The sequence below is a fragment of the Misgurnus anguillicaudatus genome, chromosome 9, assembly GCF_027580225.2.
Source record: "Misgurnus anguillicaudatus chromosome 9, ASM2758022v2, whole genome shotgun sequence".
Taxonomy (NCBI): Eukaryota; Metazoa; Chordata; class Actinopteri; order Cypriniformes; family Cobitidae; genus Misgurnus; species Misgurnus anguillicaudatus.
This window is the reverse complement of record NC_073345.2, coordinates 27,993,155-28,008,677: the sequence shown is the minus strand read 5'-3', so window position 1 is coordinate 28,008,677 and position 15,523 is coordinate 27,993,155. Positions and strand designations below refer to the sequence as shown.

The window sequence follows — 15,523 nt, the reverse complement described above, 5'->3', positions numbered from 1 at the left end:
AGCAACAAGCTGAAATAATTGCATTTTGTGAAGGAATTTGGTTAGAGATCAAATTCAGAACGATTATCAAAACATACACAGAGTTTAAAATTATTAAATATTTTTTTGCTTCAGTTTTTTATAAATTGGGTAAGTGCGCCATGTAGTGGATAATCGCGGTATTACAGATTAACATAAAAACCTCATCAGGAACACTTTTTTATGCAAATGTTTTCTCTTAATTGATGAGATGTCGGGAAAAGAGTTAAGCACTTCTATTTTTTTCTTACCGTGCACCTCCTATTTTTAAGAGTGCACCTTTTAAAGCTCACGTATACACGCTGTTTCTGCATTTTTGATGTTAATCTGGAGTACCTATAGAGTAGTATTAAATCCTTTATATCTCCGAAGAGTCTTTAGTTTAATCAGATTTATAAAAGAAAGATTAGCTTTAACGAATCTTTCCGATAACGTACGAAAAATTGAAGAAGGAGGAGTTATACCGCGGGAGTAGCGAGTACGAATCATGCAACACTATACAACACTTATAACTTATGATTCACTACGGGGCGGTTTCCCAGACCAGGATTAGCTTAATCCAGGACTAGGCCTTAGTTTAATTAGGAAATATAACTAGTTTTAACAAACATGCCTTACTAAAAACATTACCTGTGTGCATTTTGAGGTAAAACAAAGGGCCCTGATGTATTTTAAGATATGTAAGTGCAAGTTGTTTTCAGTTTGGAGAGCTCTTAAAAGTGTTTAAGTCTAGAACTAATCTAATCCCTGTCCGGGAAACCGCCCCTACATGTTTGTGTATTTTATATAATATGCATGCGCCTATTTCCAACATAAGACAGAAGTCTTACTTACCGCATGCAACTCATGACCCGGTTGGGACTGAAATCCAGCGCATCAAACACACACGCAAAACTCTGCTGCTACCCCGAATAATAAACTATATCAATTGTTTTCATAAGGCTGGCTTTCTTCTACTTACATCCAAAAACACACTTCTTCTTTCGTGCCATTGTTGAGTTTTTAAATTAAACAAAGCTGTGTCGCATGATGCGATGTTTGTAAGTTCTAGCGTCTCCCGCTGATTGATGGGTGGGCGGGGTTTTCCGGGGGAAGAGCCCATATAAAGAAGTGATGCGTATAGAAACCCCTGAAACGTCAGCTGGACCGGTAATCGAAAAAAAAACTTTCAGAAACTTGTACGAACACTGGCGAGGTGCATTCGGCACAGAAATACTTTGTAACACGCCCAAATGCTTTTTTGACACTTTGCCTACGTTTAGCATGAGGGAACAACTCTATAACTGTGTTAATAAGTCAGAATGCTTGAAATACCATTGAACAACCCTTTTAAATGAATCTTTGCAGGCCTTTTGCGAACTCGTCTCCTTTCCACTTTATCTTTTGTTATTTTTAAGCTGTATCTTTTTAAAATTGTCAGGGTTATTTTGACAGAAGCACAGTAAGAAATGTCAGTGCTCCTGTCTATGGCCTGTGCCTCCACTCAGCTCACTATTGATTGGAAGGAAATTGACATGCGGTTTTGTCGGTATTTGTCATTTGGGTTTATTTTTATTACTGTTTGGGCTACAAATGAAAGGGTCTCTGAAGCGTGACGGACATTTTTAATGAGAACAGTAAAATAATCGGAGTCTAAGGGGAGGAAACTGATAAAGTGTCTTTTGTTTGGATTTATTGGAGTAGAACCTGAATCTGAGTATTTCTCTCTTGCTCTCTCTCTCTGAGCTTTTTAAGCTTGTCTTTTTTGACTTCTTGGCCTCTTTTTCAAACCTCTGTTGAATAAACAGATAGAGTTTGGGATTATAAAACCTCCTCTTAAGTGATATTAATGTCTCGCTGGTCATTCGCCAGTGAACCACGTGAAAAGCAATGAAAGCGTTTCGGTAAATATGACTGCCAAACACATTAGCATTCTCGCTGACAATTTCCTCCTACCAACGCCCTAACATCCCTCCTCCCCCGCCCAACTACACCTACCCCTTCCCTTGTTATAGATTGTGACCGGCGGTAAGAGATGCATTATTCATTTCGGCAGAGCCGTTCGTTGATGGATGGCTGTTTGAGAGGCCTGTCCGTTAAATAAATCAACAAATAAAAATGCTAATTTTCACATTTCAAGAGGGAGCCCTGCCAGAGTCCCACCCCATTGGCCATCCACTCTCTATGTAAGTGCTTTCTCTCTTTCGCGCTCTCGCAGATGTGTGAAAGGATCGTCGGATGGCTATTGATTGTCATTCGTTGAATTAACTAAATTAGATTTCCGTATTGGACAGTGCAGTCGCTGTCATAGGACGAATGTAAATAAAACTTAGATTTCAGCTTTAAAAGCAAAGGAACATCACACATTAAGTTTTACAGTACGATGATGTTCAATGCAGACAAAACGTTTATTTTTCAAACAATACTTGACAAGTTCACTTTTTAAACAATCTCAGAAATGATAGCAACATGATTAGACAAAAACTTAACGTTTACATTTACATTACTTTCATGCATTTAGCAGATGATTTTATCCAATGCGACATGCATACTGATAAAACCATGCATATCTTAAATGCACCGTGTGTACCCAGGGAACCGACCACTTGATCTTATGCACTGCTAACATAATTCTGTACCAGTCGAGGTACAGGAACACAAAGTTATTGCAGAAGTTTAATGAGATAATACTCATTATGTATGCATTACTACAATGTTTAACAGGTTAAAAAGCATGCATATTATTCAAGTAAACACTGTGTATTTATTAGATACTTGCAATGAATCGTGATGTGTATTTCGTATTGAAGAACAGGTGGGTGGCTATTAGAAAAAAGTGGAGAAAGATATCAACTCTGTCTTAATACAGTGAATTAAAACTATCCAAAATTCAGGAATCAAAAGCATTCCTGATGTAACCGTTTGCATTACTACTAACTTCATAAGATGCCGCCGCCTTGCCAATTTGTAAGGTCACTTGTTTCTGACATCGCCCTCACTGTTACAAAACGAGGATGGGTATCATCGCAATGCATTATGGGATTACACTTAATCAACAAACTGCGGGGTCTAGGTGATTATGATTTGTGAAGTGAGATCAACTTGTCTGTAGTCCTTAGGGTAGTTAAGGTGTCCAATCTTTGGCAGCAGTAGAAAGCGGGAGAGCTGGGGCACCTTCATCAGTTTCGGCTGGATGGGAGAACAGGTGCTCAAGAACCCCACAGGATCTGTCTGTGTGAACATGTGTTCAACACCCTGGGGATCAATCCATCAGCCTCTCAATCCCAACCTAGCTTTACCTATGCAGAGATTTGCCAGATCACTCTATCTAAATACGGTTAGCGCAGGTAGACTATATGGAAGCTTTGGGTGGAAGGTATTAAATATAGTTTTACCTAATTTTTAGCTGATTTAAATGTAGTTTGCAATATTATTCCATAGTTTAGTCATACTTATGTAAAATAACACAGTCATTTAAAACAACATACGGTATGGCTGCTTTTTCCATAAAGAAATAAAGAAGGATGTTGAACATTTATATTTGAATCTCTTAAAGGGATAGTTCACCCAAAAATAAAAGTTACCCCATAATTGACTCACCCTTAAGCCATCCCCGATGTATGTGATTATCTTTTTTCAGACACAATCAGGGTTATATTAGATGTTTATTTAATGTCCTGGCTGTTCCAAGCTTCATAATGGTAGTAAATTGTGCTTCTGACTAAAAAAGTCCTTTACAGATTTGGGGGGTTAATAAAGGCCTTCTTAGGACAAACGATGCAAAAAATATTTAAAACTTTATAAACTAAGTAACTTGTAACGACCGGTGCACGTTTACGAAAAAGTGTTTCCAGTGTTTAACGTAGGACGTAGTGTACGATACGTAATGGCATAGTGACGAATGCAGAAGTCCAGAAAGCAAAACCAGGAAATAAAAATCTAAAACGGGGAATTTAAAGAAAATGTTAAAGGATTTCGATATTATACGAGGATATAGGTTTTTTTTTTTTTTTGCCTGCACTTCCACGTTCTTCACTACATCTCGTATGCTATGTCTCATCCTGAAAACGTGCTCTGCACACTCTGAATGCATGCTGATCTAACTGGAAGCTAGTTATTTTAGTTTGTAAAGTTTTAAATATTGATTTTTTTTCTTACAAAATTGCTTCAATTGCACTCAGAAGGTCTTTATTAACCTCCGTAAGCTGTGTGGATTACTTCTGTAAAGGGTGGATGGTAGGGGTTTGACGGATCACAAAACTCTCGGTTCGGATCACATTACGGTTTTTGAGGCACGGATCGGATCATTTTTCAGATCAGCGAAAAAAGGGGTGGGAAAAATCTAATAAAATAATGACAAACATTTATAAAAAGAACAAAGTTGCACATTAAGTAAGGTATAAAATTAGCATTCGGTACAGAAATGGAATCAAATTAATATTAACACTGTCTTTATTGTATAAATTAAATATAATTATTATTTTTTAGAGCTACATAAGTGATTTTCATTAACATTAATGACACAGACTAAAGTAGGTTAATTGAGGTTACTGTCTCTTTAAGACCAAATAAGCACAGACTGGTTCTGTCTGACTCTAATCTATATATAGACTGTCTTAAGACATAAATGTTTTTATTAGAAAAAGAATATTGTTTATATGTGCCCTGTTAAGAACAGAAAGATTTTATATTTGCTTGTTTTTTGAAACGCGTCTCTCCGTGTATCGGGCACAGCACTAGTGGATGGTCTTTTATGGGCTTCAAATCAGAAGCTCGATTTAGTACTATTATAAAGTTTGGAACAGCCAGAACAGTTTCTTATATAACTCTGATTTTGTTCCTCTAAATAAAGACTATCATATACATCAAGGATTGCTTAAGGTTGAGCAAATCATGTTGGAAATTTTCATTTTCAGGTGAACTATTCCTTTAAACTGTATGGTAGCATGTGTTGCATTAGTTACTTTGTGAAAATGGCTAAATTTGCTGTAGCTTTCGCTATTTATTTTTACTCGTGTATATCTCAGTTAGGATTGTGGCTTTGAAGGCCCATATAGACTGTAAACAGCAAACCAGCTCACTTTTATAGGTTTTAGAAAACACGTGTTGCCCATGAGGGATGGATGTTCTGACATCCTTAAGTATATATCTACTTATCCTGGGGCCTCATTTATAAAACTGTGCGTTGGATCCTTACTAAAAGTCAAAGTACGCACAAAAAATATTAAGATTTATAAAATAAAAGCAATGTTCCCTTTATAAATCGCAGATCACCTCCAAGTGTGTGTACATGAATCATCCTCATATCCCACCCTGTAAGCCCATTTTTTTCATTAAGTTAGTTTTTTTTATAGATCACAAACTTTGCGTGGGAACTGGCGTACGCACGTTTCCAGACCCGTTTTGTGCTTACGCACACTTTATAAATGAGGCCCCTGATCATTTTAAGATCCCAGACCCACAAATGTCTCACAAAAAGGATATCGAGGGCATTGCGTTTCCTGTCACTTTCTCGTTGGTGTCCTGTATAATCATGTCTGTCATGACCATGAAGCAAAAACTACTTTCACGTGTCAGAGGCACTCAATGCTTTTCTGCTTCACATAGGAGGCGAGTACTTGAGACACACATCTGTACCGATACCCACTCATCTCCACCGCACGGATGCAAATCAATGCTGTTTAGAATGAGGAGTGATTTATGTTCGCAGCATCACTGGAGCGTGCAATAAGAATTCATGTTTTATATCTGAAATATGCGAGTCTGTACTCCATGAATAATTTATTGAGTACCTCAACTGAGGGGTTGAATCTTTATTAGCTTAATCTTTGTTTGTGTTGTTTTATTTATCTTTTCACTCGACTCCTTTTCATTTTTGAAAGCCTTGCTCACTTTCTTTATATGTGCCCTAAGGCCACTTATTTCGAAGTCTTTGTCTAGTGAGACGCAACATTTGTTTAGGGTTATTTGAGAGCGTACTTGTGCATGTTGACAGCGTTCCAAATGCTAAACATGTTTTTATATCCACAATTAATATTTGTGCAAACTCACTCTTGTTTTTCCTCCTGTTAGGTTGGATGACTCGTTGACTGAACTGTTAGACATTTTAAGCCCTGAATCAAACCAAGAGAGGTACAGAATCAACCCCTCATCCCAGAAGAGTTTCATTACTTCTTCATTCCTCCAGAGGAGCCTTCTGTCACCTCACGGCTCCAGCCGGACCTCGCTGCTTGACCCGGAGGAGAGTCAGATTCTAGAAGACATCTTTTTCATCTGTTGAAGGTTTTTTGTTTCATTTATAAAAACTGCCCTTTTTTGGCAATGAGTGCCAGACAAGTGAACTGGAGGAAGAATCGTGGATTATAAATTCTTCATTATAGTCTGGTGTACAGTACCTGAATATCGAACTCAAAGATTTTTTAAAACCATCACCTTATGGCCTTCAGGAGTTATCTTATAGGACCTACAGAGATTTCTCACCGTAAAATTTAATCCAGTGCCGTGACCGGTGGATCCCATTTTGCGAGTGGATCCCATTTTAACCAGACGTTACTCGATATTTCCAGTGAAGGGATAGTTCACCCCAAAATAAAAATGGTGTCTTATTTACACACATTCATGGTGTTCTGGGCCTGTATGAGTTTTTTATTCTGATGAACACTAAAGAAGATATTTGATAAATGATGGCACACAGTTGAATGGTACCCATTGATTTCCATAGTAGAAAAAACAAATACTGTGGAAGTCAGTGGGTACCATCAACAGACGATAATTTTTTATATCTTTGTGTTCAACAGCATAAAAATACTTGTGCAGGTTTGGAACAACATGAGGGTATTTTTAGGTGAACTATCCCTTTAAGAGACTCTTTGTTATGAATGTGTCATTGTTCGTTGTTGAGGTCTCTGACTGCAGTTTCGTAGTCAATAGTGAGTGACGCTCATGATCTCCTGAAGGGTTATTAAAGCGACTCGGGCAAGCTGTAATTTTTTCTTTACTGATTTTAATGGTTAATGTGGTCTTAATGCCTTTGTCACACATCAGTCTTAAAACGTATTGCCTCTTAATCATTTGTTTCATAAATTTTTTTGAAAATCATGATCTTTTGTTCTTATGTCAATGCATTCAACATTTATGTTTGCCTTAATAAAATTTATTTATTTAAAGGGGTGGTGTTTAATATGCAGATAGATGGTTGGGCAACACTCTTAAAGGTGCAGTGTGTAAATTTTAGTGCATCTAGTGGTGAGGTTGCAAATTGCAACCAACCTTTCAGTTCACCGTTTACCGAAATGCATAGAAAAGCTACGGTAGCCACCACCGGACAACCGTGTCATCGTTGGAGACAACTTAGTAAAAACGTTTGTCCGTTATGGGCTGCTGTAGAAACAAAATGGCGACTTCCATGTAAGGGGACCCTCTGTGTATGTAGATAAAAACGACTCATTCGAAGGAAATAAAAACATAACAGTTCATTATGAAAGGTCTTTATACACCCCAGATAATATTGTTTTTCTGTCAAGAGATCCTTTTAAAAATTTCACACTGCACCTTTAATATGTCTTATACCAGGGGGCTGTTGAATTGTTTTATTCTGATAGTTTGAGATGATCCATCGGTGTTGATTATTTTTCAATAACCGCACACCTAAAATTTCTTAAAAATAGGCACCAGAGCAATATTTTTGGTAAGCGGAATGGTTGACTCCAGTCCTATGAATTGTTGGAAAATAATGCACACCCGTGCATAATTGCACACCTTCGCATAACCACCTTGGGTGTGCATTATTTTCTTATAATTCAACGGCTCGTCGTCAATTATTCCTTACTTATTCAGTCCGCCGCCATGTTGATTTCAAAATGGTTGTTTTGTACCGGGATGCTGCTCATTTAGCCATCAAAACACAGAAAATACATAATATTACAGATTTCCACAGGAGAAAAGAGCCTTGGAAATCATGGATTGTTAATATGAGAAGAGACATGACCTAATTTTGATATAAGAGCAGCGCAGTGAGTATATAAAATGGGTTTTGTTATTAGCCTGGTGGTTAATCATTCATTTCTAATGTTGTGCGCATACTTACTTTTCTTTAAAACACTAATATAGTCCTTTAACTAAGTACATATCCCCAATTCATACAGATTACAAAAAACCAAAAGGCACGTGAAAAACTTTTCTTCTGTATGTTTTTTTTTTAAGCGCATTGACCAGAATCAACAGAAGCAGGATTCATTTTTAACTAAATAACATTTGTACACAACTTTAGGGGTTTATATGGGTTTTACCTCCAACAATACTTGCACAATTAACTATCACGTAAGTAGCTTGTTATAAAGTCAAACACGCATTATCAAGTCATACATAACAGAGAAAATGCATGGGACATACTCTTATGATCTATACAAACTAAAGATGTACTGTATACTTAGTTATTGTCATAAAATATTGAATTGTTGCACTATATTGGTGTTTAAAAGAAAAGTGAACATGCTTACAACGTGAGAGGTTGGCGATTGGCCAGTAGGCTAATATCTGAGACAGATATTATGTACACAACGCGATATTCTGTTTCAAGGTTAGGTCATATGTCCCTTTTAATTTTGATAGTCCACGTTTTCTGAGATTCTTTGTCCTGCGGAAATTTGTGGAACGATGTATTTTCTGTGTTTTGATGACTGAATGGCCAGCATTCTGATACAAAACCAGCTGTTTAAAGTGCATGCTCTGGACGTCCATCCCTCACAGCCTCGGTTTGGAATCAACATGGCGGCGGACTGAATAAGGTGTATAATACATTTGTTTTAACAAACAAAATTGATTTTTCCAAATATGCTAGCAAATAACACCAATAAGAGAATCTCTGTATGAGAAAAATAATATGAGGTGGTTTCCTGGACATGGTTTATCCTCGTCCCAGACTAAAATGCATGTTTGAGCTGCCTTAATTTGAAAACATTTTGCACTGGTGTATTTTAACATGTATATTAGTGCCATTGTTTTGTCTCAAGATGCCAACCAGTATTGGTTTTGTAAGGTATGTTTTTAAAAACTACTTTAATATCTAAGTCCTAGATTAATCTAAGCCTTGTCCGGGAAACCGCTCCATAATGTTTAGAGTACACTCATAATGTTTGTTTTAAGCCCAAATGTTTTTATAGAAAATGTTATTCACTTAAAACCCCCTAGCATTCCTGAAAAAAGGCTAAAAAGGACACAAATTGTGCCTGCTGTGTTGATTGTATCTTAAAACGGTTTACATAATTCAAATCACAAGAATTTCAGCATTCCAAAGATATGTGACATGTTTAGCTTGTTTTTGAGTTGTTGTATTTGATTAAAGGAACAGTATGTAAGAAATGTATATCAATTAATCATAAAATGGCCCTGATATGTCACTAGACATTAAGAAATAATTTTCATTCCAAATACTTTTATCACTGACTGGCCAGGATATTGTCATTTAAAAAGTAGAGTTGCAGCCCTCAACTGATGTTTATGTTTTAATTTTATGTATTGGCCACCAGTTGTGTGATTGCAGTACCAGTTTTAGCCACAAGTTTTGTGATTGCAATACCAGTTTTGGCCACAATCCTACATACTGTTCCTTTAAGTTTTCTGTCAAATAATGCAGTGTCCCTCCCACGGTACACTGGAATTTTTAGCTTTGACTGTTTTCATTAGAGTAGCGTATAAAAGTGAATAAAAAAAGATAATCGGTTATTTCAAAATTACTTATTTAACACAGACATGAAAACTATAGCAATCCCATTGAGTTTGACAAAAAAAGTGCCTTGTCAATAGATTTTTTTTAGTGAACCCAGAATATAAAAATAAGTCATCTAGATGCACAAAGCACTTACAGATGCATTGCAATTTAGTTTCAATTTTTGGGTTACAATCAGACCATTGCCCTTAAAGGGACACACTTTTTTGAAAATAGCCTAATTTTCCAGCTTCCCTAGAGTTAAACATTTGATTTTTACCGTTTTGGGGTCCATTCAGCCGATCTCTGGGTCTGACGGTACCACTTTTGGCATGTCTTAAATGAGAATCTGATTGGATGATTGGCATTGCGCAAAAAATGGCCAGGGAGTTTTGATGTTTTTCCTATTTGAGACTTGACTCTTCTGTAGTTACATTGTGTACTAAGAACGGCGTAAAATTAAAAGTTGCGTTTTTCTAGGCAGATATGGCTAGGATTTATACTCTCGTTCTGGCGTGGTGATCAAGGACTTTGCTGCCATGGCATGGAAAATGCCCGGAAATGGTCCCCTTAGTAACTTTCGGTAGCAGGTTACTATTTTCGGGCACTGCATAATATCATTGCACCTCCTGCAGCCATGTTACGGCAGCAAAGTCCTTGATTATTACGCCAAAATGAGAGGATAGTACATAATTTAACAACAGAAGAGTCAAGTTTTAAATAGGAAAATATTTAAACTTTGTGGATATTTTTGAGTGCGATGCTAATGGTCTAATCAGATTCAATAAATTGTGCTAAGCTATGCTAAAAGTGGTTGCGCCAGGAGTTTTTAAAAAATTCAAATGTTTTACTCTAGGGGATCTGGAAAATGAGCATATTTTCTGAAAAAGTGGAGTGTCCCTTTAATGCCTATTCCTATGCCCCTACCTTTCCAATATATCCACAGTATATATATATGCTTTGATATGTCCCACTTCAGACTCGATCAGGATATGCAATGGGATTCAGCCAAACATTGCTTCAGGGCTATTGGTCTAATTTGATCTGTAGTGTTGTAAAGAAAGTTTCAGAGACGTGCCTCTCTGTGTGTGTGTGCGCGCATGCACCTTTCGCTTTTGAAATGGTCTCATCAGTCCTGCCACAAATCCATAAAAGAAAGAGATAAAAACAACTCATAAAGGCTTGCATTGAGATACGGCAGCAGGAAATGGGACAACTGTAATGCTGGTTTATTCTACACTGTGCTTTATTATTGGGCTTAAGCAGAAATGCGTCATTCAGTAAAATTACAAAAAGAGAGTCTAGGGACCAGAGAAACGTGGAGTTGAGGAAAACAGGGCAGGGGCCGCGACAGCACCCTGACTGCTAATACAGCTCAATCTCATTGTGATATAGACTTGGCAAAAATCCACACATACCACCCAGCACTCTCAAGTGTGCTCAAAAATGTCTGAAAAAGCTTCTTTTAATGATCCTCCTTTTTCCACTTTACTGCATTGTTTCTGTAAGTTCACACTATTGTTCTTGATTTCAAAAGAGTTGAAGGCGGTTAGAGCTAATGAAGAACGGCAATAAAAGAGTTGCTGAGAGTTTGATGGATTAGTGCAGATTCGTCTTTTTTCTGTCTGGAAAAAAGCAATGAAGCAGATCGGATTTCTGACACATGGAACCGCAGAACGGAAAGAAAGCAGACAGTTCAAACAGGTGCAGCAAAAGTTTTGACACCGGTCCTTCATGAGTACTTCATTCTCCATAAAGGATTACCCTGATTCTGCCAGTTGCATTGTTCCATTGTGTCTCAATACAATACAAAACATGTAAAAATATACTTTTAAAAAAAGCGCATGTTTAGGTGTGGGTACAAACGTAAAAAAAATTATGAAAGAAATACAGCGTATTCGTATGAAAAATAAAATAAATGACATATTTAAATAATAAATACTCAAATAAATATGCATGTTGGCAGCAGTTCATTAAAACGTTCAAATCTGATTGGCTCATCTCACGTTCTGTATTTAAATACCTATTGGTACCTTACGACCATACTGCATCTCCAAGGACTAGATTTTACCTGCTTTTTCATTTTTCATCTTTAAATTTTCTTAGTCATCCAGTCCTTCTAGATAGAAGTAAAAGACTATAAAATATGCAAACCTATATACAGAGGAACAGAGCAAAAAAGAGCAAAAAACATTTACAGTATATTCAGTAGTTCATGTATATACTTATATATATTTATAATAAAACTTCTGTTCTGTCTTGGTTCGTCAACCGTACATTTCCAGATTGCTATGTAAACAGTTGCAGCTGAAACGGAGAAAGAGAGATAGACGGATGTTCGAATGCTCGTGACGATGGGCTTTATAAACAGACGGAATGCATATCCTTGCAAAAGATCCTGGAATACCTGAATGACCATGTGTCGGAAAGATCTAGAAGGCAAAATGCAACATTCTCGGAATCAGTCTGAAAACAAGAACTAAATTCCCCTTTGAAATGAAGTGAACTGACTACTGTACATACACACCTTACCATACAGTAAAGTGAACCAACCAGCTCTGGAATTATTACCGTATATATTTACAATAGTGCCATCTTGTATAATAAGAGCAGTTGCAAAGCAAAACCGAAAATAAAAAAATCGTAAGTCTTTACTCAATAATTTGCAATAACTACAAATTCATCCCCATTACGCGATTGAAAAAACCTTCGAACTCTGAAGCAGCATGTGTAAACGACGCAATGTGATGCGGATTCGGACGATAATTGTGCAAAACATATATAATGCCCACTTCATTGTAACTTGTAAGCAGACGTCAAGTGGGTGTTTCGCAGGATGGCTGTGTCAAGCTGCACGGATTTTTATGTTGACAAATATTTGAAGGCTTCGCTGTTAGCTGTAATAGTCGTCTTTTTGTTCGTTTTGCTTTTTTTGTAAGAAGTTGAGTTTTTCCGTTGTTTTGACATCAATAAAATGAATGGCTGCTAGCGGTGTCGTGACGCAGACGCGTTTACAAAACCGCCAGTTGTCCGTATTTAAAGCCAGCGTGCAGTTTTTGCGTGGATATCGCTTGTGTTTGTTCTTGTATCGCACGCGTTTGCGAATGTTTACAGAGTACGGCGCAGGGTGGGGAGGCAGATATGTCCGTAACGTTTTCTGTACTATAATCCTGATTCTCTTAAAACTCTCGTCGAACGAGAGGCCTTTTTGCATTTGTAATTAGCATATACACATATGTACACAAAGTTTTCGTACCCTTGAGTGCGCGCGCGCTCGTGTGTGTTTGCGGATACAGGTTGTTATATCGGATCGAAAGGAATGCCTGCACACTGCAGCTGCCGATTTGAGAGTCGGTCATAGTCCAAAGCAGAGCAGGGGTTCGTAAATCTACAAAAAATCTACAGCTCTACATATTGAATAGCCGGTTTCTATATATACACACATAGAAAATATATGCATATAAATACATATATGGGTTTTGGGATTAATATCGTATGTATCCATATATATGCTATACAGGCGCATACATATGAATACATATTGCTTGAATGTCTGCTATACATATACATATCGTATGTACGTTACATATATAAACAGGATCGTTTATCTCAAACCTTAAGATGGTCTCTTTACTACAAGGTCAGGACATTAAAATAGAAAAAGGTAAGGCTGCGTTATGGAACAACCCTTCCCATGCACCCTTTCTCTCACCACAGAGAAAAAACTAGAAGTGAAATAAAAATAAATATTCTTCATTTTGAGCAGTAATTGTAAACTAGCGAAGTGAACGGCCTCGACGGGCCATCGGAAATAGTTCTGCCAGTATTCAAAAGCATATCAGCAATCTATATGTATGCATATAGTCATATATGTTCTTTTTATACATATATCTTTTTTAAATACAACTCTTAAACCGATTGGCACAGCAAGAGATGCAGTGGTCCGATTATGTTACAGGAGTCTTTTTTTTCGTTTGTGATAAAAAGGTTTGGTCATTTGGTCCCTACACACTAAGGAATGACAGGAAAATTCTCCCAGCGGACTGAGGCTGCGGTTTGTGGCAGCCGTTGCCCCTGGAAACGGACAGGCACTCCAAGAAAAAGCTGGCCATCCCGAGTCGAAGCGAGTTCGTGTCCTGAATTGTCACATCCTTCCAAAAAAATTCAAGTCTTTCAAGTTTTTCCTTTTTTTTAAAATCCTTTTTGTTGATTTCTAAAACAGTTCTTTAAAAAGTTTCCCCAAAGACGACGTCTTCAATATTACACGATTCCCCTCTAAACGTTTTAAAAAGTGTTTTTTCTTACTACAGTATGTATTCGATTCAGTGTCTTCTGAGGGCTTGTTTTCTTTTTTTTTTTTATATTTTTTGTGTTGGTCTTCTTCAGTTGTTCATCCTGTGGTCCTGCAATACAAGGGCATGGGGTTCAGAGAAGGGAGTACGGTATGGTCCAGTTACTCCGCGGCTCCCCTGAGTTTAATTCTAAGGTCCGTTGAGCCCGGTGGTGGTTGTGGTGGTGTTGTGTCATGCGGCTGTGTTCTCCTCATGATCCGCTTCAGCATTGTCGTATCCCCAGCCCTGATGATCTGAATCCGTTGTGTTTTCATAGATTTCAATTACATTTTGCATGTTATCAACATGTGTTCCAACTCTACAAAACCTACAAAGGAAATTAAAGAAAAAAGGGATTAATATTTTCATTTTCATTCAGTGTTGGAGACAAATATACCAAACATCAAACTTGTTTACTGACTTTCAATGTCTTTTCATTTGCTTCAGCTCAAAAAAAGAATATAAGGTTATGTGCTATGAACAACACATTTCTTAAGTGTTTTCATTTTGTTTTGCTGTAATATATCTAAATATCCATAAAACAAGAGATTTGAAATGCATAATTGCTTGTTTTCAGAGTATATATATCTAAGGTGGCATTTATAGGTGTAATGGTTTTTTAGCAGCATCTACACTGCAAAAAAAAAAGATTTTCAAGAAAATAATTTCTTAGTATTTTTGTATTGTTTTCAGTAAAAATGTCGAGAGATTCTTAAATTGGGATGCTTTTTCTTGATGAGCAAAACAACCCAAGAAAATAAGTCTAGTTTTTAGACCAAAAACATAAAATTTAAGTGCTTTTGTGCATAAAAGAAGCAAAAAATCTGCCAATGGGGTAAGCAAAAAATCTTGAACATTTTTCTTAGACACTAAATTCAAGAAAAAAATGCTTGCCCCATTGGCAGATTTATTTTGCTTGTTTTATGCACAAAATCACTTAAATTTGATATTTTTGGTCTAAAACTAGACTAATTTTCTTGGGTTGTTTTGCTCATCAAGAAAAAGCATCTTAATTTATGATTTTTTTATATTTTTACTGAAAAAAGACAAAAATACTAAGAAAATCATTTTTTGCAGTGCACTTAAATGACTTTCGTACTATTATTTTTGTATTAGTATTTTTTTCTTGTTTTCAGTAGAAATATCTAAAAATTCTTAAATTAAGATGTATTTTTTTGAGGAGCAAAATGACCTAAGAAAAAAAATGTGATTTTAGACAAAAAAATATAAAATTTAAGTAAATTTGTGCTTTAAACAAGCAAATAAATCTGTAAAAAAAATAAATCTTGAAATAAGATTACTTTTTTCTTAAACATTTAATTCAAGAAAAATTTTCTCACACCACTGGCAGATATTTTTGCTTGTTTTAAGCACAAACTCACTTAAATTGTATATTTCTTGTCCAAAAACTCGCAAACCTTTTGCTCATCAAGAAAATGCATCTCGATTAAATTATTATTTTTTAGATATTTTTACTACAAACCACACA

The 15,523-nt window shown here is 36.5% G+C and overlaps 2 protein-coding genes across 8 annotated transcripts in view; one reads left to right on the top strand and one right to left on the bottom strand.

Annotated features, from left to right (window-relative positions):
- The window catches only part of kiaa1328 (KIAA1328 ortholog), a 31,471-nt gene extending 24,308 nt beyond the window's left edge, over positions 1-7,163 (top strand). For all 3 annotated transcript variants that reach the window (XM_055180372.2, XM_055180370.2, XM_055180371.2), the window contains exon 12: positions 6,070-7,163. In XM_055180372.2, the coding sequence (XP_055036347.2) occupies positions 6,070-6,277 (208 nt within the window). In that variant the 3' untranslated portion in view covers positions 6,278-7,163. The remainder of the gene's footprint in view (positions 1-6,069) is intronic.
- Positions 7,164-10,927: 3,764 nt separating this feature from the next.
- The window catches only part of celf4 (CUGBP, Elav-like family member 4), a 128,063-nt gene continuing 123,467 nt past the window's right edge, over positions 10,928-15,523 (bottom strand). For all 5 annotated transcript variants that reach the window (XM_055179728.2, XM_055179727.2, XM_055179726.2 and 2 more), the window contains exon 14: positions 10,928-14,362. The gene's annotated coding sequence lies outside the window, so the exon portion shown is untranslated. The remainder of the gene's footprint in view (positions 14,363-15,523) is intronic.